Raw genomic sequence first — 27,901 nt, forward strand, 5'->3', positions numbered from 1 at the left:
GGGTTCGAGCCTCAATCGGGGCGTTGAAGTCTTCATGTGGGGAAGCCATCCAGCTGGCTTACGGAAGGTCGGTGGTTCTACCCAGCTGCCCGCCAGTGATTAAATAATGCACGGAGGGGCACCCAGGGTCTTTCTCCACCATCAAAGCTGGAAAGTCGCCATATGACCTATAATTGTGTCGGTGCGACGTTAAACCCAATAAATCAAATAAAGTAAGCAAGACAGCACCTTTGTATTTACTCTTAATTGTTAAAAGCTGGAAAATATCCATGGATTGGAAACCCTAAACAATCAGTCATTTGTTTAAGTCATGGTAGAAAAGATGTTGAGAGAGCTGTACAGTGTCTATAGACTGGGAGCTCTAAACACAAAAAACACTAGGAGTCATTCATTTCATCATCCCACAGCTTCATCCCTAGTACTTCCATTTTGTTAAAAGCATTGTTGCGAGAGATGGAAAATATCTATGGATTTGGGAGCCCTACACATCACAATAAAGTGAATCAGTCATTTCATCAGCCAACAGTTTCATCCCTAACACTTGCGTATTGTTAAAAGAATTGTAAAAGAGGTGTTGAGAAAGGGCACTGGAAGGCCTTCCATGTTTAGGAGACCATACTATTAAATAGCAGCAGATGCGATGTAAACCCTGGTGGGGTGTTGTTTAGAACTAATACAGTTTGTAGAAGATTCAAGTTGCCAAACAATATTATCGGCATCATTTAAAACGTGCCACTGTTATATTACATAAGGTGAAGTTTTCGTCATCTATAAAACATCATCATTCAAGCTTTTTTGTGTAATCATTTTATGATAAGATGTGTTCGAAATGAAATTCTCGCATAAACAACTTTCGTTTTTGTATCGTCATCTTGGCATAAAAAGTGCATAAAATTAGCATTAAGGTAGAGATGCGCTTGCATTTATTTGCAAATGCTATTCTAGTTGCATTACCGTTGTCCACGCATAATTTGCCTTTGTCCGTGTGGTTTTATATTCAAAACATTATATAAAAGAATAAAATTAAAAAGCTCTTAAATGATCGCCTATGAGGTCCATTAACAAAATTTAAACGTTAGAAGCGGAAGAAAATATTTACATTAATATAATGTTCCACTTTGTATGCATGATTAAAGGGGATTAATCCACAAGAATGATAAGAACACTGTATTAAGGTAGTTCTTCACGTTCAGATAAGAAATTCTTTTGATTTAACCATGATTTTTTCAAAACTTCAGAATATACTTAGATTTCTAATTCGCCAAGTCGTGTTCTTGATTTTGCGCTATAGGACTGATTTGAAAATTTGGACTCGCAAAAGTTTTCATAAAGGGAGTCCATGGAGAAATACAATGTTGATAACATTTTTACAAATAGAAACTTTTCTATCATGTATATTTTAATGAAACTTCTTGCAGGTATTAAAAGATATATGGTCTAAGAAACTGAGAAATAGAATGTGCAGAAGTACCTTAAGTAAGACCATTAAATTGTCTCTGAAACTGTTATTTCTTTTTTCTGTTTTCAGTATGCTTGAGGACAAAGCCATTGTTGGACTTTACTGGTGTATATATATCGTCAGTGCACAGGTAATGAATTACAATGTATACCATTTTACACATGCATTCAATTGAAAATAATTCTGTTCAGTTGACAGGGGCAGATAATCATACGCTCCAACCCATCTCACTTTTTCCAAGACAGGCCGTCATTCCGTTTTCCTCCAAAAATATTTCCATGACTATAATTCAATTGAAGAGGTTCTCTGAAATACAAGAAGTCTCTCAAAAATGGGCAAAAATGGGAATTGAACGCTGACCGATATAGAACGCCATATCTGTCGTCTGATGTTGATATAACATAGACGTACCCCAGTGTATGTATGGTATACATTTTATTCAAGTTCACGTCTTATTGTTTTATTTAAACCTGTTTAGCTAGATCTTCTACAACACAGAACAATACTCAAGCCCGTCGGATTTAGGTTAAAAGGTATAATAAGAGCCGTGCCATGAGAAAACCAACATAGTGGGTTTGCGACCAGCATGGATCCAGACCAGCCTGTGCATCCGCGCAGTCTGGTCAGGATCCATGCGGTTCGCTTTGAAAGCCTATTGAAATTGGAGAAACTGTTAGCGAACAGCATGGATCCTGACCAGACTGCGCGGATGCGCAGGCTGGTCTGGATCCATGCTGGTCGCAAAGCCACTATGTTGGTTTTCTCATGACACGGCTTGTATACAGTTGAAACTCATATCTCGAGCTCACCTATCTCAAAATTCTTGAAAGACATTTTTCCAAGTCCCATCTCAGTAACACCTGCACGAATTTCGGCTATCTCGAATAAAACGCCCGATCCTTTGGCCGGGATATTTGAGATACCGAGTTTCAACTATATTTTAATTTTAGAACTTTTTGAAATTCTGTTGAAGTATGATTTTGGTATGCCTTTTGCCAGCTCGCTTGTAATTATGCTTTGATGATAGATGCATTTTGCTGTTTTATGAACTTTGACATTTTGCGACGCGTTGCAGGTCTAAGGTTAACAGCTTCTATCTTCTTCATTATTACTCACTATTAACATCATTATTGCTACTTCATCTCTTGTTCGTATTTTCAAATGACTTTATGAATAATGCAAATTAGATTCCTTACTTTTGTAATTATCATTAACCTTTAACCTGCTAGCAGCAAGTGATTCTGCCTTTGCGACCAGTGCAGACCAAGATTAGCCTGCACATCCGTGCAGGCAGGCTGATAATGGTCTGCACTGTTCGCTATTCAGTCAGTAAATTTTCAGTGAACACCCCTTCAAATAACAAATGGTATTGCCAAAGTTGACTGATGGACCAGTCCATTTTTTAAATTAAGCAGGCTAAAGGTTAAGGATCATTACATGGCTCTTCACACCAATTGCCAGTCCATAGTAAGTGCTATATGACCAGTATACATTCATCACAGATTTGATGGGCTTATAAGAAAAGAAAAACAAAATGAATATGTGAACATTGATTTCTGATTCATTTACTGAATGGCATGTCGGTCGATAGTGAAAACTATTGACCATCGGCCCTTCGGACCTCAGGCAATTGTTTTGATTATTGACTGGTAAGCCATTCAATGAGTGTATGATATAACACTGTAATCAATTACAGTTATTCACCACTGCTATTCCCATTTAATTTATTTTCAGTAACTCGTTTTTCAACAAATGTCTTGCATCAGTTTTGTAAGACATACAATTTTTGGTCAACTATCTATATAGTAAAAATATATCATTTTATTTCAAAGTGTAACGTTTTATTTCACGCTGGTTTCGTAAAATGGTTCGTGTCATTTTACCAAGTATGTGATTGAGGCTGTAGGCGAGATACTTACTTGCGGTTAATGTTGCAACAAATTTGTATAAGTGATTACTCTAGTTTTTAAAGCATCCTACTTTGGCTTCCTTTCATGACAAAGACCCCTGGATTCCGGCATATTCAAACATCTGCGGTAAATATATCAAGAGTAAAAGTAATTATTCCCCGTGTTTGAAGAAAAGCAAAACAAATACTATGTTATCTGTCATTCACAATTTCAACAAACTGAGAAACAAGGACTCTCTTTGATGTAAGGACACAGACGTACGTTTCCAGTGAGTACACTAACACTTCCAAGAGTGACTTTGAGCCTGGGGTCTAAGTGCCGCCTTATCACAGTGAATGTGTATCCAAATTTATTTAAAGAAACTTTGATAAATACACAGAAGTTAAGACAGGGCAAAAATGTCTTAAAATATTTTACCTTAATGTTACCATAATTTTTATCAACTTCTTTGAATATCCATTCATGTATATACACTAGTAGTATATCAAAGACTACTTTAAATATCTGACCTTTAAATGCGAGCTAAGGGTCGGTGTCTTTATCTTCGTTCGGTTATTACATGTATACAAAAGTTGCAAATTTTTTGACATCCAGTTGTGACCTTGACCTTTGAGCTTGGGGCCTTGGTTATGCACGCGACTTTATACCAAGTTATTTTAAAATCTGACCATGAGTGACAAAGCGCATGCGCGCATGGGTTCTTATGGTGGAAGCATAGAACTAGTAGGTACGAAAAGTACATTACAGTGAAAGAAATTGCTTGGTGTGTAGATTTTGATTTGGTGTATTCTAAGAAAACCTTTAGGACAGACAGGAATTTTCTTTAAAATGTATTTACAATTCCCTAGTGAGTCACGAGTATGAGAAGTCAAGTGCACATTCCTTTAAATTTGGTAAATTAACTATTCACAACTAAAAGAGCAATGTAGAAATCTTTTTCCGCTTAAAATATATATATAAAGAAATCATATAATTCAGGGCGCTCCATGCTTTGACCCTCTTGATACTTGTACAAGTCTTTTGCACTTGAAACGTGTTTATATAATCTGCAGATAGATGCTGTTCACATTCTGTAGTACTCGTAAGTTAGAGTGGCAACGCAGGAAACATTTCATGATCGTGCACTGTAATGTTATACTGCATCACAATGCCATGTGAAGGGAGTAACTTTGCCTGCCTGCACAGATGGTTCCGCCAACGCACCATCTGAAAAACCTACTCTGACTAGAGTCGATACGAAATATTACACAGCATAATTGATTCAATTTCCACTCCAGTTATTAGTATCTACAGATTATGAGCAATGTACCACCTGCAATACTATGCTAATGATTTATCACATATTTTCGTAGACTACCAGCCTTCCAAAAAGACTATATTTGAACTATATTTGAATTATTCATCCACTACGGTCTGCAAAGAAAACGCACTATTCATCAAAAATAAACATTTTCCCTGGACGAATCCACCAATGTACTATACAACAATTCGAAGCTGTTATGTTATAGACGATTCCATCAACATGACTATTTCAACACTGCAAATCCCGCACACATCGTCTTCATAGACTACCAATAACGTATCATCAGCACCATCAGTAGAGAGACGATTACACTGACAAGCCATTTGTACAGATTATCGAACCGCATCATTACCACAAAAAAAATCTGAATAGTTTTTTTACTCACCATTTTTAGCTCATCTGAGCACGAAGTGTTCAAGGTGAGCTATTTTGACAGGTCATTGTCCGGCGTCGTGCGTCGTGCGGTGTGCGTCGTCCGTCGTCCGTCAGCATTTGCTTCGTAACACTCTAGTGGCCACAGTTGTGACCCAATCTTTATGAAACTTGGTCAGAATGTTTGTCTTGATGATCTCTAGGTCAGGTTTGAAACTGGATCATGTGGGGTTAAAAACTAGGTCAAAAGGCTAGATCAAAGGAAAATCTTTTTAACACTCTAGAGTCCACAGTTTAAGTTTGAAACTCATGAGAATTGGTCAGAATGTTTGTCTTGATGACCTCTAGATCAAATTTGAATCTGGGTAAGGTTGGGTCAAAAACAAGGTCACCCGATCAAATCAAAGGAAATGCTTGTTAACACTAGAGGCCACATTTATGACCCTATCTTCATGAAACTTGATCAGAATGTTTATCTTGATTACTGCTAGGCCAAGTTCGAAACTGGATCATATGGGGTCAAAAACTATGTCACCCGCATAAATCGAAGGAAAAGCTTGTAAACACTCTAGAGGCCACATGTATGACCTATCTTCATGAAACTTGGTCAAAATGTCTGTCTTGATGATTCCTATGCCAAGTTTGAAACTGGGTTATGTGGGGTCAAAAACTAGGTCACCCGGTCAAATCAAAGATAAAGTTTGTTAACACTCTAGAGGCCACATTTCAAGGGCTTAGAGCGAAACTGGTCAATCTGCTTCTATTTCTATATGCAGATAGACCAGTTTTGCTCTAAGCCCTCGATTTATGATTCTATCTTCATGAAACTTAGTCAGAATATTTTTCTTGAAGATCTCTAGTCCGAGTTTAAATCTGGGTTATGTGGGTTTAAAACTAGGTCACTAGGCCAGGTCAAAGGACAATCTTGTTAACACTCTAGAGACCACATTTTAAGTTTGAAACTCATGAGAAATGGTCAGAATGTTTGTTTTGATGAAAAAACTAGGTCAACATGTCAAATCAAAGAAAAAGCTTGTTTACACTCTAGGGGCCACTTTTTTATTCAATATTCATAAAACTTGGTCAGAATGTTTGTTATCATGAAGTCTTGGATGATTTCGAATCTGGGTCACGTGGGGTGAAAAACCAGGTCACTACGTTAAATCAAAACAAAAGCTTGTTTACACTCTAGAGGCCATTTTTCTGCTCCAATCTTCCCGAAACTTTGTCAGATTGTTTGTTTTCATGAAATTTCGGACGAATTCTAATCTGGATCATGTGGGGGTCAAAAACTAGGTCACTAGGTCAAATAGAAGAAAACGCTTGTTTACACTGAAGAGGCCACATTATTAGTCAAATAATTAATTGGTCAGAATATTTGTCTCCATGGAATTTCGGATGGGTTAAGAACTGGTCAGGTTAGATCAAAATCTATGTCACTAGGCAAAATTGAAGAAAAATCTTGTTAACACTCTAGAGGCCACAGTTTTGCTCCAATCTTCATTAAACTTGGTCAGAATGTTTACCACCTTGAAAACTAGGACGTATTTGAAACCAGGTCATGTGGTGTGAAAAACTAGGTCACTAGGTCAAATATGTTTACACTGTTATGGTGTGTTACTCAGCTGAGCGACCTAGGGCCATATTTGCCCTCTTGCTAATTTTTACAGATGATTTCACCACAGACTCACACCACATACTTCCATCAAGGCGCCCCCTACACATCACCTGCACATACGATCAAAACTATTCACTTGTAGAACCTCGATATTTTTCATGTGACATCATCTAATGGTCCTCTATGAAGACTGTTCAAATTATGCCCCTGGGGTGAAAATAGGCCCCGCCCCGGGGGTCCCAAATTTTACAAAGACTTATATAGTAAAAAACTTTAAAAATCTTCTTGTCTGAAAGTTCAAGGCCCAAGCCTTTGATATGTGGTATGTAGCATTGCCTAGTGGTTCTCTAACAAGATTGTTTAAACTATGTCCCTGGGGTGAAAAGCGGCCCCGTTCCGGGGTCACTTGTATATGAGTTATATAGGAAAACATACTTCAAAAATTATCTGATCGTATTGCCCAGACAGTTTAGTTATAATTACCTGATGATCCCAAGTAATTAGGGGTCACTTGACTGTGTCCTTGACCAACTGACATACTTTTTTCTTTTTTTTTAAGATACAGCCTTGAAATTTGGATGACGTATACAGTTTGGCACACCGATCTTAACACTGACTTTCAGTGACCATAAATGTGACCTACTTTCTTAATATTTTAGCATCAGTTTGACATTTGAAACATGTAGCTTACGTCAGGTGAGCGATCCAGAGTCCTCACGACCCACTTGTTTATGTTGACCGTAAGATTGAAGCAGAGAATAACTGCATTTAAAGCACATATATTTATAAGTCTGTTATATACCATGTCACTTGTACAGCAGTCTGTAAGGGGAAAATACAGATGACGCGTTTTATATCAAGAAAAGAAACAAACTATATATATACGTTTGAGAATTGTTTTTAAAAGTACACCCTCATAGGGAAGTTCCCCAACTCATGACTGCTGTAGGCTCCGGACTATGCCCTTCCCCAACCTCAGCTTAAAGTAAACTAATTTTGGGCAGCTCTGCATCTGTTTAGGGTGGGTATATGGGCAAATGGCCTATCAGAAGCACAATATTTTCATATATACGATACATAAATAAAAAAGCGATCCTCCATCAATCATCCCGGCTTTTATTGCAATGTACATAAACCCTAATTACCAGATGTCTCAGAATAATTTGTACATGTGTAAACTATGTAGGAAATTGCGTCTAGTAGATCCATCATGACTTGTTTACTTTGATTTCCTGATCAGCGCATGCAGACATACGAAAAGCCCCGCGATTAATTTCTTATTGATCATGTCTGTATACATTTGAAGTATACACATACATTGATTTAATGATGTTTAAATTCCTCAACGTCTATCTCTTGAATTTTAACGGATTAAGATAATCTGCAAGCTTGCAATTTGAAAAACTCAGGACACATATGGTGTACATACATTAAAACCTTTGGAAATGTTACACATGCCGCATGTAACTTTTAGGGAAGTTATATATTCTGTAATAAAATTGTGGGAACTTGTGGGATTTTGTTGAAGTGACCTTTTAGTATTAACTTACCCACGTTAGTTGTGTGTGTTTTGGTTATGATAGGTAAAATTATGTTTCTCGTCGTTCGCCAGACTCCAATACAAGTGTTACTTCCCCTTATCGGTACAGATGATTGTGTTCGCGTCCCCATACATGAAGCGTAACGTCACTACTGTCCGTCATTGCGTCTGCGTAGTTTCATTTGTTATTCTTCAATGTCTGATACACTTAAAAATCAATATTATTTTTGAGCGTTTGGACGGATATAAACGTTTTTGGGGCTGAATTAAATCGCATAGCCGCTAATTTTTGATTGATTTGAAAGACGTCGCATGGATTTGCGAGAAAGTTCCAATCATTTATACCTGTCAAAACGAACAAGAATATAATGAAAATAACATTATGTTCTTATATTTACATTTGTACAGTAGCTTGCTATGAGAATGAGTCATTTTCTTTCCAAGAATGTCAGAAAATCAAAATAAACTCAGCCTATAGTGATTTTAAACTTCTAAATAGACAGCCGGGAAAACCTTCCCACCGCGTGTCAATTAAATTTTGATTGTTTTCAGAGACAAAATAGGGTACATTTTCTTTCCATTTTGTTCTATTTGGTTTCACTGGCAAATCGTGGGCTCAACGAAATTTGACTTGAGAGACCCACATTCGTCAGTAGGTCAGTGCATGTTTGCCACCCAAATATAAGATAACAAGTTTAAAGGTCGACCATGTTATGTCTGGGTTTTGGGAAGGGTATATGTTTTACGAGGTATCAGTATTTTAATAATAAATTTGTTACCATAAAATTTGGAGTTCACTTTTTAACCCTTGGCCTGCTAGCGGCAAGTGATTCTGCCTTTTCGACCAGTGCAGACTAACATCAGTCTGCACATGGTCTGCACTGTTCGCTATTCAGTCAGTAAATTTTCTTTGAACCTCCCTTCGAATGTTATATATGGTACAGTCCAAATTGGATGATGGACTATTCCATTTTAGAAATTTAACAGGCTAAGGGTTAAAAAAAAATAATAATAACGAAGCCAAAATCAGCAATGAGGTCTTTCAATATTCTCATTTACTTACTAGTACACAAAAACACCGGTCCTCAAAGACAGTCGAGATCTATGACATAATGTCAAACTTTTCCTATAAATGAAAACACAATACATGTACGTATATCATACAGACTTAAAACATATTTGCAGGTAAGCCGAGGTTCTGTATCTAATACCGCAAATTCTAAAGGCTTCGAACCATGGTCCCAGTGGTCGATATGTCCGGCATCGTGTGACGTTCTGTTAACATCGAGAACAAGGTCGTGCCAATATTCGGTTAAGTAAGTATCACTATTGGACCTTATGTCAGTAATTTAAAACGTTATCATTGTCACAAAAATAATTGGGAATTTAAAGGCTATTAAAAATTTAAATTCTTCCCCGTCGTAAGGCAATGAGCATTTTAGGTACTTACCTCAGTGAATTTTGTGTTGTTTTTTTTTTCGTTTTTTTTTTTTATTTAATACCTTAAAGAACTTAAGTTAGTATTGTTATGTCATTTTTTTTTCAGTCTGTACCAAAACCAGCCCGATCATGGGAGATCATGCAGCGGAGTTCGGAAACAATATAAGCTCTGTAACAATACGGTACGCAACTCTTGTATGCCTTTTGATTTTTCCTTGTATTGAACATTTAATAATTTAAACTGTTTTACCCTATGAGAAATATTGAATACATTTAACTGTGTTCAAAAAGTCATTTTACTTTTAGGAAAAAAAATAGATGTGTGTGGAGGTTACCATAGCAACTGAATCTTTGTCAATACATTGACTTTAGGTAGTCACCCGAAAAAAAGATTATATATGTAATTTTAATATAAATGTACAAAATATTATAATAATATCTAAGGGTGGCTAAGAGGATAAAAATGATCGGGCCTTGAAAGTGTTCACGCGTGGTGTTATAACGTCTGCAGAATCCCGAGGGATTTTGAAGATGTTATAACACGAAATGAACATGCGCAAACGCTATTCTAGCATAAAACGCGAAAACAAAACAAATAAATGAATACATTCTCCCGCAACGTCATTGAATGTCCATGAAATGCGCGCGAATATCTGAGTTTTTTTTACGTTCACGTCCATTTGAATTATCCGTTTTGGGGCCATAATACGTTTACGCTTTGTCACGGAACGCGCGTATTTAAAAAGGTGTTATAACAGCACGTGAGCGCGAACTATCTGTTAACACACGTTTTCTCTCCTGTTAAAACACTCCCGAAAAGTGACAAGAACAGTAGTTTTATGCTAGCATGTGTTACAAATGCAGTAATCTTAAATCAGCGGTTTCATTTATACTGTTTTATATTACATTTGCATCAGGATAAAAAATGTCAGAAATGCTCAAATTGCTTCGTATTTAGGAACGTAAACTGATTTGTGTCTGCGAAATTAGTGGTTGCTTCTTGTAATCTGCGAATTTTTTGGATGATCAGAGCGCCGAAAATGTTTTATATATTAAATTTTTACATATTAAATTTATGTGTTATAAAAACATGCAACGGTATCTCATATTGTGTTTTTTCTTCTCCATTTTTTTTTTTGCAAAATCTATACTTCTAGTGTCGATCATTCAGTCATGATATAAAGTGTTTTTCCATTACATGCATCTTAATACAATTTCAACATAAAAGTATTAAAAAGTGCGACCGTTTTTATATAATAAATGGTAACAGCTCTTTGAACGTAACATTGTACGATTTGAAACTAAGGCCTTCTATGTAAGCATACATATAAACATTTGAATGGTGAAAGCGATGCAAATCTATTCAGCTGAATGAAAATTAAGCGAAGTGATAGATCAATATCAAAGGGGTACATCACATAAAGGTTTTGGGGTGGTCTTGGGTATAGTAACCCCTGTAGTCTATGTGTAGGGGGTTACTATACCCCAGACCACCCCAAAACCTTAATGTGATATACCCTTTTGATCTATATGACAGGTTATGATCAATGCTGTTTATACAGCTATACCAATTAAGCATAAATTTTAAGCTCCAAACCAATCAACAAGAACTGGAAAAAAATCATATAAAAGCCTTGCATTGTACGTTGTAAACTACACAACTTCACAGTCCAAGTTTGATGTTCCACATGAGAACTTGTAGGCATATTAAAAGTTTATGTGAAAGACATGAGTCCGTTCTGCAACTCTTATATTCTACCAGGGCCGCTCACTATTTTTTAGTGTTCGGTTTGGGGAGCGTCACGGCGTTTTAGTCATTACAGTTTTGTTTGTTTGATGTAAGTTTTGTTGTCAAGAAATATTTGGGGAAGAGTTTGTCATAGTGTACCCTCTGCAACTTTGTAAACGTTCCTACATACAATAGTTTAATTCATTTTCGTAATAATTGTCTAAAGGTTGTATTTTATTCATTTTAGGCTTGCACTGAGTCACGAAACAACATAAGAAAATGGGAATGTGACAAACAGAGTCACGTGCCATTTCGCGGAAGACGGTATCACTGGCTACCATACGTAAATAGCAAGTATCTCTTTAACTTACAATTTCAAACGCACGTGCGGGATGTGTTAGACTCTATTGGTCAATTTTGATACGATTTTGATCTGCTAGTATGGCCAGCCTAGCTGTTTAGTTTAATGATCCTTTATAATACAGTTTATCAAAACCGGCTACCTTGACCTTACATGTACATATACGTTATGTATATATAGAACCGGCTACCTAGACCTTTAGTCTAGGTAGCCGGAACCGGTTCCGTAGACTAAAGGTCTAGGTAGCCGGAACCGGCTACCTAGCCACTGCCTTAGTTCAAACGATAATGATATAATTGATATAAGAGCCTGACACTTACCACTTTATGTGCCAGCTCCATATCACCGTATTGAGGGAGGGATGGGGGCGGGTTCAAATTGTGTTTATGTCCCCGACACAGGACGACACCGATGTCTTAATTCGGAAATAATTTTTGTTTACCTTAACATTTGGTTCGACGGCAGCTGAGTAACTCCATTGAAATTTATGTATTCTGTCAATTGGCATAATATAGTAAGCTGTGTTTTGAGTACCGTGTATGATAGATAAAATGTTTCTGTCATTCAAAATACCAGTAGATTATGCATACATAGCATATTTAACGATTTGTATGCAGGCGGTGTTCATTTCATTATTGTCAAGGATGATTAGTCCTGTTACATTAATTTTATGTTTTGCACTGAAAATATGGTCAATCAAAGGCATTAAATCGAATATCGTACCAAAATTATTTGAATAAATATTTTTTAAATAGATCGTTTTTTACTTGTCTCCATGTTCGTAATATCCATTGTTTCTTAGTATTGATATCCCTCTTTAGACCCCATTAAGGTGCCCCCCTTTAAACCTTCACCTAGTTCTGCTACGTGTACCTGTTTATAACTTGGAGGCGCTTGTCAGGGACAGACTTTTAAAAGATGAGCAAGCTCATTAGGTGCAAAGTTAAAAAGAACTACAATTACTAAGATTAAAAACATAGATATAGATTAGAAGGTTATAGTTGCCAGCCCCTCAGTGAATAGAATCAAACTGGGGCTGGACTGTATGTGTAGAGGAAAACCATTCCAGGAACGAATTGTTGTTGGAGAAAAGGAGTTAAAGTTGTATTGCTATGAGATCGTGGGATCAAATAGTTCAGGTTCCTTGTAGGTGTGAGGTGGTTATGGTCAACTGCAATAAGACTGTACATACTTTATTTTAAAAGATATAATAAGAGAATTTTTGAGGCGGCATTGTCCAAGGGATTGCCAGTGAGATCTTGAAGCATTTAGGTGACACTGCTTGTTTGACCATAGTTGTAACATACCCCTCTAAGATAACAAGATTTGACAGAAAAACAATGCACTGAACTAATTAATTGTTTACATCAAGTTTAATTGCTATGTAGATATGACCTGTTTACAAAACATAGAGACCCTGAAGTGTATAGGATAATTAAACTTTGGTTGCAAGCCACTTTATTAATTCAGACTGATGCATAAACCAGTGCTTACTTAACTAGACTGGGTACAAATATAATTGCATCCAAGAACATTTGGTTGCAAGTTCATTTGTGTTATTAATTAATGACACATTCAGAATTATGTTTGTGGTCATTTTGGAATGTTGTACATTAAAGCACACAAAACATATAATATGTGTCAAGAAAAACCCTGAAACATAATTGAGCCACGTTGTGGGAAAACCAAAATAGTGGGTTTGCGACCAGCATGGATCCAGACCAGCCTGCGCATCTGCGCAGTCTGGTCAGGATTCATGCTGTTCGCTAATGGTTTCTCTAATTGCAGTAGGCTTTAAAAGCGAACAGCATGGATCCTGAGCAGACGCGCAGTACCATCCAGCATTGTCAAGCTATTTTTTTTGTGTCATTTTCTAATGTTTACTCATTGACAATATTATATTTGAGTTGTGCCATGGGAAAACCAACATATTGGCTTTGCGACCAGCATGGATCCAGACCAGCCTGCACATCCGCGCAGTCTGGTCAGGATCCATGCTGTTCGTTTTCAAAGCCTATTGCAATTAGAGAATCTGTTGGCGAACAGCATGGATTCTGACCAGACTGTGCGGATGCGCAGGCTGGTCTGGATCCATGCTGGTCGCAAAGCCACTATGTTGGTTTTCTCATGGAACGGCTCATTTGTCTCCTCTTTCTTGAAGATGACAGACTTATTTTGTTTTCCTAATAACTGTAATAATATAAGTTTATTGATTTTTGCTTCCGTCTGATATTTTGTATATGAATATTTAAATTAGCCCTTACCCTGCTAAATTTCTATAATGAACTTGTCCATCTTTCAGATCGGACAGTACCATTAACTGTTAAAAGGGGTGCTTGCCTGAATGGCGAACAGTGCAGACCATTATCAGACTGCACGGATGTGCAGGCTGAGCTTGGTCTTCACTGGTCGCAAAGGCAGAATCACTTACCGCCAGCAGGCTAAGGGTTAGATATATTTATTTTTCAGAGGTAAAGCCATGTGAGGTGTACTGCAAAGCTGCTAGATACAATTTCTACTCCGGATTTGGGCGCTTGTTGAAAGATGGTGCACCATGTTCTGATTCAGGGGACAGTGGAATTTCTGATTCAGGGGACAGTGGAATCTGCCTTCATGGTAGATGTCAAGTAAGTTCTTAGCATATTAACAAACATCAAAGTATGTTCCTTAACTTAGTATTTTAAATAAATATTGAATGTAGAATATCTCGGCATCTCTGGGCTCACTTTTGGTGGACAGTCTTTTCCATCTTTTATAATGGCGGGTTACCGTTAAAGAATTTTTGTTTAGAATTGTACAGAATGTAGAATGCATATTTAAAAACTAATTTGGAGTAATTTTTAGTTCAGGTAGAGAAATGTAGAGAAATATGTATTCATGTTTGATTTTGATATTATTTTCTGGAAATATAATGTAACTTAAAGTGAATTCCAATCTTCGTGGTAAAATCGAGAAAACTGGAGTAAATATTGTATGATAGGATTTTTAAAACCAAGGTAGTTCTCTCCCTTACATGTTACAGTATCGTCTTCTATAGCTCTGTGTTCTAGAATTTAGTCTGTATATTAGAACATTGATTATCCATTAATATTGAGTATGTATTTTCTATCATATTAGCTGTGATGATATATACTGCACTAAAGAATGTGTGTTACAGAATGACAAAAGAGCATTATGTGCAGGTGATGACTTGAATAGGATTTATTATGACAGACGATTGCTGTGAGCTATTTATGGCTTTGCAGATGATTAATGATACATCCATCATAATGATATGTCAGTCACAATGTTCATATGAGCCGTGCCATGGGAAAACCAACATAGTGGCTTCGCGACCAGCATGGATCCAGACCAGCCTGCGCATCTGCGCAGTCTGGTCATGATCCATGCTGTCCGCTAACGGTTTCTCTAATTGCTGTAGGCTTTGAAAGCGAACAGCATGGATCCTGACCAGACTGCGCGGATGCGCAGGCTGGTCTGGATGCATGCTGGTAGCAAAGCCACTATGTTGGTTTTCTCATGGCACGGCTCAATTCATAACTCTGGTTGCTGGAAGATCTACTCTGTTGTATCTGTTATAAGTCCTCTATTTGTGTTCCACCGGAGGTGACATATTGGTTACCATCTGTTTGTCCACTTGTCTGTCCATCAGTCTGTCAGTCTGCGGAATCTTGTGCCTAGTATAGAGGACAAACTTCAGAGGATGATTGTCTGTACCTGGTACATGATCCTATTGCATTTTTCGAGTTTAGTGGGTCAAAGGTCAAGGTCACCCTGATATTGATACAAAAAAGTTTCTGATCTAGAATTTGAGAAGGCTTTGACATAATGTTGTAAAACATTCTAGGATCTGGTCAGTAGATGGCCCATCAGAAGGTCAAAGGTCAAGGTCACATTGACCATGTGACTGAAAACAGTTCTCAGTCAATCAGTGGAGAAGGCTCTGGCTTATGGCTGTCAGTACTACGCAGGTATTTACCTCAAACAGGCGATCATTTGGAACATACATGTGCTTTTCAAGCAGCAGTTGTTTTTAACAGATTTCAACTAAACTAAGTCAATAATTACATTTGAGCGCTGTTCCTTTCTTGTAGTTGCCATTATGTTGAAAACTTGATCGGAAAGATGGAGAAATCTTTAGGTACTTTTCTCTTGAACCTAGAAAAGGTTTCCTTCCTGAAATATTTCGTTACACAATTTTATCTTTTACAGAATAGTTTGAAATTGTAAAACAGAAAATACTTCTTAATTTAATTTGCATAATTATAAACCTATCAAAAGGAATGAAACTGTACCTTATTGGACCATTGTTAAATTGTATAATTAAAGTTGAAGCCTCTGTGGTCAAGTTGTGAAAATCATCTGCTTCAAATTGATTGTTGAGGAGGCCATCCCTCTGCTGACTTACCATCCTACACCATCGAAAGCAGGAAAAGAAATATGCAAAATTTTATGTTTCTAGAAAAATGACCATTACGCACTAATCTTTGTTTTCCTTACTTGCTACAAAGAAAAGTTGAGGGTTTTCCTCTAATACAGCAAAAATAGCCAAAATTAGATTTGTCCAAAATCATGGATACCAGTATGTGGGGACAGTTTTCCCTGGCACAACATGTCTATGGCCTTGAAGCTACGTAATCTGTGTTTTATATGCACACTAAAATTTCATTGAATGAACAGCTATTGTGGTTTATTTCCTGATTCATTAAAATATTTGACATTAAGGTTTTACACTCATAATTTAATCTTTCTGTACTCATATCGTTTGAACTATAGCTATGAACTGGGCCAACTTCATTAGATAAATGTAATTAATGACAGTCAGAATTAACTTCTAAACTTTGTATCCATAATGTAATCCTACTCCTTTTATTAAAATTATGATTTATCATGCTCATCTGTCTTGCTACATCACTACACAAAATTGAACTCGCAGGTCATGGTCTGCACTAGAGGTCAGGGTCATACTTAACACAAAAGGTCAAGGTCATGCTTTATAAAAAAAAATGCTCAGGTAGACCTAATACTGAATTTGTAATTAATATACCTCTTCAGCTATGAACAGATATTGATTTCATAAAAAATATGTGCAAACCTAAAGTACCAAGGTCAAAAATACCATTCAGCTCTATGGATAAGGATTAGATTTATTCACAGACATTGGCAGTTCAACCAGCAAGTTAAGTAGTTCTAGGTCTGAGGTTATAAAACTTGAGTTTGGAGAGCAGTCTAAAATATCTATTATTATTATACCAGATTTATATAGCGCCCTTTTCATGATAAACACGTTCAAAGACTCGGTAGCCTTGTGGTAGAGCACCTGCTTCGAGTGCAGAAGGTCATGGGTTCGATCCCTGGTCGCGTCATACCAAAGACATACCTGGCGCTCAGCATTGAGAGGATAGTACAAGGACTGGTCAGCCCAATGTCAGTATAATGTGACTGGGTGGGGTATCATGTCCTGTGTCTATGGTGTGATATTCCAGTGAGGCAGCACTATTAATATGGGCATTGTACTCACTGCTACAAGTAGACACCGTTGTTTATATGACTGAAAAATTGTTAAAAAAGACGTTAAACCCGAACACACACACATGTTCAAAGGCGCTTTACATATAGCAAACGCAGCAACACAGGGTGCGAAATTCATCCTCTACTAGTACAGACACAGAGCCAGAGCGATCTGACCAGAGAGACAGAGTGAGATAAAGCCTCCAGAACAGATAGAGATAAATCCATTTTTTAGATACAGGCCTCTTAGTTAGCTGGGAGACACTCAAGAGCATCTCAGAAATTTCCAGTGCCTGGACCAGGATTCGAACCTTGGACCTCTGGATTGACAGTCAAGCATGTTACCACTAGACCACCGGCCCACCTAGCAGGTATCTAGCATCTGACTGGTTGTTTCTGTAGCATTGCATTTTAAGACTGGTCTCTAAACTCAGTTTTATGACCTTCAGGCCAAGTCTCACAATACAGTTGTTATGAGTCTGATCCCCTTTAACCCTTAGCCTGCTGCAGGCGAATTTAACAGCCTTTGCAAACAGCTTGGAACTTTACAATTTTAGCAGACGACATTTCCAGCAGACGACAATTTATCTAGCATGCTAAAGGTTAAAAACTGTAACACTAAAATTTAAAGAATGTTAAAGAAAACTATTCTGGCCATATTACTGTGTGAGGATACTTGCCTATGGTATTTTTCATTGACATTTTGCTATGTGAGTTTTTAAACATTACAAATTAAGAAATTGTTTAGAACTGAATGAATGATTTTTAAATTGTAGTAAAAATTATAGGTTTATATATTTTAAGACCCATTTCAGTTTGCCAATGCAATTCAAGGTATCCAGTTGACTCTGAAAACTAATATTGTTACCCCAAAATATTAACAATTCTTGAATGTTACATTTGTTTATTGCATATCTATAAAATGTCAACTGTTTTCACTAAAACTGACTGGAGAAGTATTTCACAGTGGTACTTTCTGACAAGCAGCTCTATACTTTTACACCTTTTTCATTTCAAAATTAATCCATCCTTTGTTGCAAATATGCCAGGAAAATGAGAGTTTGACATACTGTAAATCAGTCAAAAAAGTCATAACATTTCAACTTGATGTTATGTTTTTCTTACTCATAACTCCTGGTATGTTTTATCAAATGCATGTACAAATGATCCTGTATTTCGTCTATTTACATGTTCCAACATTTCAAACAGAAAGGCAGGTTCAGATAATTTGGGTTGTAATTGCAATATGGTATACCAATTTGCTTGATAAGCCCCTCTATCTGTCTGTCTCTCTGTCTATCTGCCTGTCTGTCTGTCTCTCTCCCTCTCTCTCCTATTCAATATTTCAGTGTTAATAGTATGCGATTTCTAAAATCTTGTATTTTACAAAATACCAACAAAAATTATATACAAGCTTGAAGTTAGATAAATTATACCCCAGAGATTTTGACCATCTACATTATGAACTTTAAATCAAGTGAATAAGATATTAAGTAAAATTTCGAATAAAGTTCTAAAAATGCACATTTCTGCTTAAATTTGACAACAGAGTATGCATGATCATTAAACAATGTACATGGTCTTTAAATTTTATGTTTTCTTTCAAGCTGACTTTAGCACACAGTGCTCAGGGTGAGCTATTCCAACTATGTAGTTGGTCATCAACCATTTGACTGTTAAGACCCTAGAAGTCCCAACTTTGGCCAAGTCTTAATGAAACTATGTCAGAATGTTACGTTCAGTGAAATCTATGACAAGTTTGTTACTTGGTCATCTCGGTCAAAAATAGTTTAAAAGGAAAACCTTGTTAACACTCTAGAAACCACATTTTGTCCCTCACCTTCATGAAACTTTGCCAGAGTATATTTCTCAATCTAGGTCAGGTCTCAAACTGGGTTAGTTGAGGCCAAAAACTAGGTCATTAGGTCAAATCATAGAAAACCTTGTTAACACTCAAGTTGCAAGTCTTCTATTTGATCATCACAAGTCTTTGTCAGAATGTATGAAAAGTAGGTCAGTTTGAAAACTGGGTTACCTGAGATTTAAAACTAGGTCACTAGGTCAAATTGTAGAAATACCTTGTTACCAGGTAAGATACCACATTTTCTACCTGAACTTCATAAAACATTGTCAGAATATTTGCCTCTGTCCAATATAGGTCATGTTTAAAACTGGGTTACCTTAGGTCTCAGACTAGGTCACCAGGTCAAATCATAGAAAACCCTTGTTAACACTCTAGAAGCCATATTTTCTACTTGATCATAATAAATCTTTGTTAGAGTGTTTGTCTTTTGTTTTCTTATACATGTATTTTGACTGACACTGAGATGTTTAGGGTTGGTCTGATTTTTAGGGAGTAAGGTGTGGTACCGGAAACAAACAATTTTTTTTTTATTTAGGCCTTATCTTGCTGTTTGAAATACTTGTAAACAATGGCATTTCATTCAATCAATCAATCTATTTATGTTTCAACCCATTATTTATGGCACTGTATTGGAATTCTGTGATTAAATAATTATAGAAACTATTTTCTACTGATTTGTGTAAGAATTTCATGAATGAGGAATGTATGGTGCACTTTTAGCTTGTTTCTGGTGTTTGTAGAATACTTGTTCCATGACACCTGTCAAACTATGAAAATTAATTAAGCTTTTTTAGCAGGGTGGGGAATAGTTTATATTGCTTTTTGTAAATGATAAGTAAGTGAAATCTGGAAATAGGTGCTAAGCTGTCAGGTGAAATAATTGCAATATATGAAATTTGGATGTATGATATATTTTATATGCTGATAAAACATACAAGTGCTTCGCTAATTGGCCAATTTATACCACTTGCAAGGAGTTGTGACTTGTGTGATAGCTTGGGTATTATATAATGCAGATTATAAATGGTTTAATATTCACCAGATGATGGACTGTTCTCCTTGAAAAGGCAGGCTGCATGTTTCAGTTACCGGCCTGTCATCTTCTCAAGTTTTATTGGGGAGAAGTTTTTTGCACCATTGATAATGTTATTGCCAGACTGCTCCCATCCTACTCTCTTGTGTAAATACAATGCATGAAAATATTTCCTGACATTCCAAGTAAACAAATATTTACTCTTTTTTTTTTGTGCCTCCACAAAAATTTTGTCCTTGTCCTGGTGTGTATGTCCATCTGTCTGGGTGGACATGGGCACATCTTGGTTTTATGGGACTGCAATAACAATAGACTAGAGATTAGCATTTGTACATTTACTGGTTTATCTGACAGTTTTGGGTTTATGTGCTTTTAGGTGGATTTATTTGTCTTTTTTCTAAACAGACTCAAAATGAAAGAATGATTGGGCAATAAAGTTTGATTGGTCTTTGAATCCTGAGTGGGCAACAAGACAAGGGTGAGCAATAGTATATTGATGGATGGTTTGGTATCTATTTGTTGCTTCCTTTTATGGACCTTTTTCATAGTTGTTCAAAATGTTCCACTTAACCCCTTTTAGGGACTGTCAGAACTGAAAATATAAAAAGCTTTCAATTACTTCTTCTCTTGAATCGCTTAATTGAATGTCACTAAACTTGGTATGTTACATTCTTGTCATTTTCAAATAAATAGTATTGTATGACCTCTTTTAGGGACTGCCAAAGCTAGAAATAACAAACCATTTAAACAACTGCACAGGGACTGTTTGATAGATTTTCACCAAACTTGTTCTGATGCATCCTTGTATGGACCCTCTCTCAAGTTTCTTCAAATGATTCCACAGAACCTCTTTTAGGTCTGTCAGAGCGAAAGTTGGAAAGACCTTTACTTGAACCACTTCATGGAACTTCACCAAACTTTGTTGGTAACATCATTGTGTAGACCTCCCTAATGTTTGTTCAGATGGTTCTTCTTTATTCATATTAGGGTGTGCCAGAGCTAAAAATAGAAATACCATTAGTAGAATTCTTCTCGTGAACCTTTAGATAGAATTTCACCAAACTTGGTCTGTAAAATCCTTCTATGGATTTTTGGATCTCTGTTAAGTTTACTTAACAATATTTTAGTCAGCCTGATCTAAAAATAGAAAACAGAATATCATCTTTCACCAAAGGTAGCATCCTTGTACTGACTTTATTCATATGGTATGAATTGACTCCTTTAAGGGGCCAACTCAGCTTAAAATTAAAAGGTCTTCAAATGACTTCTTCTCTTGAACCACTCACAGATTTTCACTATACTTAGTCTGAATCATTCTTATATGACCTCTGAAAGTTTTTGAAACAGTTCAGCTTTACTCCTTTTAGGGGCTGCCAGTAGAGCTAAAGATAAAACAAAAAATCCCTTGAAATAACTTACCTGTATGAACAGCTCTATGTATATTCTCTGTAGCATCCTTGTATGGACTTATCTCTGATACCAGTTTGCCTGACCCCTTCTGTTCCGGGCAGAGCTTAAAACAGAAAAACCTTTAAATGATTTCTACTCATAAACTGCTCAGTGACACTTTTCATGATACAGTATGTTATGACATATTCAAGGTCAAATGGTCAAGGTCAGGTGAGAGACTTTGGGTCATTAAGGCAGTCTGTGTGTTTGGTGGTAGTTATTAGTAATACAGATATACTTGCATGGTAATGGCTGTCAATGCTGTGTTACAGAAAATTTCAGGACATGTTGAATGCATCATGCACCTGGAAGAAAGCTGTATCCAGTACAGGCAATAGTTTAAATGCATTTCTGTCTAAACAGGAAACATAAAAAATGTTTTATAATAATGAAGATAAAAACTAGGGCACAAGGTTAAGATTAAAGAAATATCTAACTCAGCTGCACAGAAAGTCAAGACAATGCAAAGAATTTACAGATCACAATCATGTTAATGACATGGCATGATTTTCATTTTCTAGGTGAATATGCTTTGTTTGAGACTGAGACTAAATTGAATATAATAGGGTTATTATAATAGTCGCCTGATCTGGGATGCTGTATATTTGGCTCGAGTGGAGTTTTGTCAGATAGGATCTCATGGCCATGCAAGCACCGAGTGATCCAGTCTTGCAAAATTTACGAGAGCTGAATACAAAATCCCAGATCTAGCTACTGTTATAATGACCCTTTTATTATATACCTCTACCTTTTTGATTGTTGTTTTGTTATTGAACAAAATCTTCAGTGTTTTAATCAATGTTAAAATGGAACTTAGTAAAGTTTTTATGTGTGCTATTCATAGCACTGTGACAGGTCATGCATATTAATGAAAGTAGTCTGGCAACATGCAATACAAAAGATACAATACGGAATTTTTTTCTGCCTGTTCATTTTTACTTGTGAAATACAAGCCAAATTTTTAATAGAATTTATATAGGTATATAATAAATTTCAGTACTAAAAGGCAAAACAATTTCCTTCAAATTTCATGAGCATGGCCTCGATACAGCTTAAGATTGTAAGGTTCTTTAATTTGTATTTATCTTACTGAAGCTAGTGATGTAAGCCAAAACATCAGCAAAAAAGCCGACAGTAAGCCAGCAATAAGTCAACGTTAATTGGTCTAGATTGAGACATTCACACTTTTCGGCAACAATAAATTTTGTTGATATAAAGCACCTGTTTTCATAATCAATTGATGATTATCAGTTAAGGGAAAAGTTTCTCTAATATTTTCTTGCCAAACTCTTTGATAGTCCTGAACAGATTAGGATGCAATGATTTACGGAGCAGTGATAAGTAAAGTAGAACCTTCACTTTTTGACATGAAAAATTAAGCTAAGCTTGCATGAGTTTTTTCATGCTGATGGTTATCAGATTTTCATAATAGTAGATTAAGTCGTTAGTAAATTTAGCACATTGCATTCTCTTGTATTTTAACATTTTAACAAGAGGTTAATTTCCTTCAGGCTCATAATGCCTATGTGTATGCGGCTGCCACATTTTTGTTATCAACATAAAATATATTAATTTGTATTAAAATCCTATATATTCAATAATTGTTTTCTCTGATATTTGTCAAAGGTTTGAATAAGGAAGTTTTTATTAACTCCCTTTATGGCTTTAACTGTATAACTTCAAGTACAGTATATTGAAAATATTGCTTTTATAATTCTGCATAACTGAAAATATTGCTTTTAGCTGTCAGAACAAAAATAGATGATATTTGCAAAATTCCATTGAACTTAAAATTGTTCATTAGAGGTGTAAGGATAGAAACTAATCTATCAGAAAGTTATTTCAGAAAAGTCATTGTCCATATTGATGTTGCTTTTATTGATGTCAAAATTATATTGTTATGATTTTGGCAAAAATGAGGATGAGCTGTCAATAACTGTAAGATGACTGTTTACAATGGTATTGAATATGGTAAAATATTAATTTTTTTTTTGTATTATTTGAATTACTAATAATTACAGAGTTAAAACCAGCCTGGTCAGCACAGTTGGTAGATCAGTAGACTTCCATATTTTTAATCACCATGGAAACACTTGCATTTTTGGTGATGATTGACTGACAAACATCATGACTGCCATCTTTTATAACCCCTTTCTGACTGTAAGTCTCAGCTTTCATTGATAGCAGCAAAAATAGTTAGCCACTTTTTTCTGCCCAGTTTATGTAGAAGGTATAAGGGTGCACTTATACTTCCTTGCTATTCAGCTAGCTTTTATAGCGATGTGCATGATAGTGTCCACCTTAGGTGTGAGAGGTCCAGAGTTCAGTTCCAGGTCAGACCTGAAGTATTTTCAGTCTATTACATTTGGTGCCCAACATAAATAACTCACGAGTAGATATGAATAAACACCTTGGAATGTCCCACAGAGGTTCAAACTCCTGGAATTCAAGGACAAATTCTAAAATGGAGGGGGTGTTTGTAGTAGGATAGAGTAAAAGGGTGCACTCATACTTCCTTGCTATTGAGCTAGCTTTTATAGCGATGTCGTAGAGTGTCTGATTTTGGTGTGAGAGGTCCCGGGTTCGATTCCCAGTCAGACTTGAAGTATTTTCAACCTGTTACATTCACTCTGTGGAAAACAATAATTTTTTGAAGAAGACAAAACAGTTTCATATTAGCATGAAAGATAATTAAGAAGTTAGTATATATGTCTAGTAACTAAATTTAGATAGTCTAAGGTTCATCATGCTTAAATGTAAATAACCATAGTCAGAATCCATGGGTGCCTAATATAACGCTACTCTGCATGTCGTCACCTGTGGGACAACATGAGAAATTTTGGTCGTTTCACGCGTCTGAATATTTTGGGTTTTTAGCTCACCTGAGCACAAAGTGCTCAAGGTGAGGTATTGTGACCGGTCATTATCCCGCGTCTGTTGGCGTGCGTCATCAGTCATCCGGCGTCCGTCAACATTTGCCATGTGAACACTCTAGAGGCCACAGTTGTGACCCAATCTTTATGAAACTTGATCAGAATGTTTGTTTTGATGATCTCTAGGTCAAATTCGAATCGGGTCATGTGGGGTCAAAAGCTAGGTCACACAGTCAAATCAAAGGAAAAGCTTGTGAACACTCTAGAGGCCACAATTGTGACCCAATCTTCATGAAGCTTGGTCAGAATGTTTGTCTTGATGATCTTTAGGTCAAGTTTGAAACTGGGTCATGTGGGATCAAAAACTAGGTCAGTAAGCAAGATTATGGGAAAAGCTTGTTAACACTCTAGAGGCCACAGTTTTGACCCATTCTTTATAAAACTTAGTGAGAATGTTTGTCTTGATGATTTCTAGGTCAGTTTTGTATCTGGGTCATGTGGGATCAAAAACTAGGTCACTAGGTCAAATCAAGGGAAAAGCTTGTAAACACTCTAGAGGCCACAGTTGTGACCCAATCTTTATGAAGCTTGGTCAAAATCTTTTTCTTCATGACCTCTAGGTCAAGTTTGAATCTGGGTCATGTGGGGTTAAAAACTAGGTTATCCCATCAACTCAAAGGAAAAGCTTGTGAACACTCTAGAAGCTGCAGTTAAGATGCAGTGTTCATTAAACTTGGTCAGAATATTTGTCTTGATGATCTCTAGGTCAAGTTTGAAAGTGGGTCATGTGAGTTCAAAAACTAGGTCAGTAGGCCAGATAATAGGAAAAGCTTGCGAACACTCTAAAAGCCACAGTTTTGACCCAGTCTTAATGAAACTTGATCAGAACGTTTGTCTTGATGATCTCTAGGTCAAGTTTGAATCTTGGTCATGTGGTCATGTGGGGTCAAAAACTAGGTCACCAGGTCAAATAAAAAAATAAGCTTGTTTACACCCTAAGGGGCACATTTTTCACTCTATCTTCATAAAACTTGGTCAGAATGTTTGTTGTCATGAATTCTTGGATGATTTCAAATCTGGGTCACATGGGGTCAAAAACTTAGTCAAATCAAAGGAAAAGCTTGTATACACTCTAGAGGCCACTTTTTTGCTCCAGTCTTCCTGTAACTTTGTCAGAATGTTTTTTTTCAAAATGTTCAAATCTGGGTCATGGGTAAAAAACTAGGTCACTTAAAGGTCAAAAAGAAAAAAGAAAATGCTTGTTTACACTCACGTTTTTTGGTCCAATCTTAATGAAAATTGGTCAGAATGTTTGTCTCCATGAAATCACTAGGTAAAACATGTTTACACTGTTATGGTGTGTTACTCAGGTGAGCGACCTAGGGCCATCTTGGTCCTCTTGTTTTGTTGTTGTTTTTTGTTGTTGTTTTTTTGACAAAAAATCCCTTTCTAGTTACGGTATGTTATAATGAAATACTCAATCTCTTAGAATTAATATACATTTTTGTAACTGATTCTCCTAGCTTTATATTGTGTTTATATAAGAAAGCAACAAAAGCAGAGTTTTACAAAAGTGGGATCTTGTGTGCATTTTATTTTGAAATTGTTTGAATTATTTTTAATTTTTTGCTTAACTTCAGTGAATAATGGTGAATGAAAACTCTTATCTGTCAAAGAATAATTTTGGCAGATAATAAAGATCTATTGTAAGGAATAATAATGCTACAGACATGATTTTGCAAAACAACAAGTGAAAAATCACTGAAAATATTGCTTTTAGCTGCCAGAACAAAAATAGATATTTTGCAAAATTCCACTGAACTTAAAATTGTTCATTAGAGGTGTAAGGATAGATCTAGCCCAACTTGCGATGTTATTAGCCGGTACAGATCTCTCAAATGTCCATCCTTGATTTTTCATATCAAGTCTGCACACCATACATAACGTGCACAAAAGGATAGCCTGAGCTAAAATAAGAAAAAAAATAAATTCAAAATAAATTTTATATCTACCAAGAAAGGGACGGCATATTTCAATCAGACTGTCTGTCCATTTCTCTTGGTTTCCAATTGATTACAGAAGACTGCTTTGGCACAGGAACCTCAGACTTGGTTGGCAGGTCAGAGTCATGACCGACAGATGACCGCTACTGATTTTGAGGTTTGTTGCTTAAAGATCAAGGTCGTAGTAACCTTGAGCTGAAAATTGGTTTCCGATCGATAGCTGAAAAATGCTTTTAACTAGGGTTGTCTGACTAAATAGGATGATTGCCAAAGTCATTGTTAAGGAACCATAGCTCTACAGTGCCCCATTTTTGCGCTCCCCAGAATTTTCGTCTGTCCGAAATTGTGTTGTGCTTATCTCTGTTGATGGGCTGTTTACGTAATACAATAATAGCACTTTTGATGAGAGCCAGAAAACACAACAGTATTTCATTGACTTTTTTTCATGCCGTATCATCTAATCAAATGATGCCTTAAAAAGTTAGATTCAAAGAAATTGTCATTCATTGGCCGACTTTCGGGCAAAAGCGAGCTTAATACAGCTGCGCTGAAAAATGTCTTTACATGAATTCTTGGTCAGCAGCAAGGTCACGAGGAAGAGGTGAGATTATGGTCTTCTCTAAGTGACTTTATCTGTTATCTGATTTGTAGGAGCAGGGCCAGTTTTCTCCCTTTACATGTATTGAAATTGGATATGATTTAGGACGATGTTTTTGTCCTGTTTTGTACTTGAAACATTTCATCATTAGTGGCAGTCAGGCGGCATGATTCTGGTGCACGCAGTTAATGGTATGCAAAGACATACAATGAAAATATTATTGAAAATATTCATTTGAATTCAGCTTAAAACATTTCATAAAAAATTATTCAAAATATTTATGTATGTGATTAAGCATTAATGTGAAAACATCAGCATGAGTTTACATACCTAAGTTATTCTGCATTTTTTCGCTGGTATTTATTAAAGGTGGTTAATCAGCTTTTGGTAAAGTAACGGATTTATTCGAAACTTTTGCATCTATAGGGCCTGTTTCATAAAAGTTCGTAAGTTGAATATGAAGTTCTCTCCAAAGTATGAACTTTGAAAACGCCTTTCTTTCCTTAGGTTATTATTTTTATCATTTTAGAAAGGTGTCTTTAAATTTTAGGACTAATCTGTCTTATTTTTGTGTGGTTCAGATTCTAAGAATAGCGCAAGTGTGAAAATAAATCTATTTTAAATGATTTATCATGAAACACCTTACTGCCAAGTTCTAACTTTGTCCTTAGTAGGCTTTGTGTAATGGGCCACAGATCTTGATCATGTTCTGTTTGCCATATCTGTACTTTCAGTCAAATCAGCTGGAGCATTGGATATTTGATAAAGGAGTATTCAAACTGGTCATCAACAAAGCAACAAAATGTTTCATCACCAACATAATATTACTCACAAACCC

The 27,901-nt window shown here is 36.3% G+C and overlaps 1 protein-coding gene across 4 annotated transcripts in view; it reads left to right on the top strand.

The window, feature by feature from the left end:
- LOC123522952 (ADAMTS-like protein 4) overlaps nucleotides 1-27,901 on the top strand; it is a 142,694-nt gene that overhangs the window by 27,419 nt on the left and 87,374 nt on the right. For all 4 annotated transcript variants that reach the window (XM_045300489.2, XM_053549471.1, XM_045300490.2 and 1 more), the window contains exons 2-6: nucleotides 1,529-1,589; nucleotides 9,388-9,518; nucleotides 9,749-9,824; nucleotides 11,619-11,721; nucleotides 14,202-14,359. In XM_045300489.2, coding sequence (XP_045156424.2) covers nucleotides 1,529-1,589; nucleotides 9,388-9,518; nucleotides 9,749-9,824; nucleotides 11,619-11,721; nucleotides 14,202-14,359 — 529 coding nt within the window. The remainder of the gene's footprint in view (nucleotides 1-1,528; nucleotides 1,590-9,387; nucleotides 9,519-9,748; nucleotides 9,825-11,618; nucleotides 11,722-14,201; nucleotides 14,360-27,901) is intronic.

The sequence above is a fragment of the Mercenaria mercenaria genome, chromosome 8, assembly GCF_021730395.1.
Source record: "Mercenaria mercenaria strain notata chromosome 8, MADL_Memer_1, whole genome shotgun sequence".
In the NCBI taxonomy this organism is placed as follows: domain Eukaryota; kingdom Metazoa; phylum Mollusca; class Bivalvia; order Venerida; family Veneridae; genus Mercenaria; species Mercenaria mercenaria.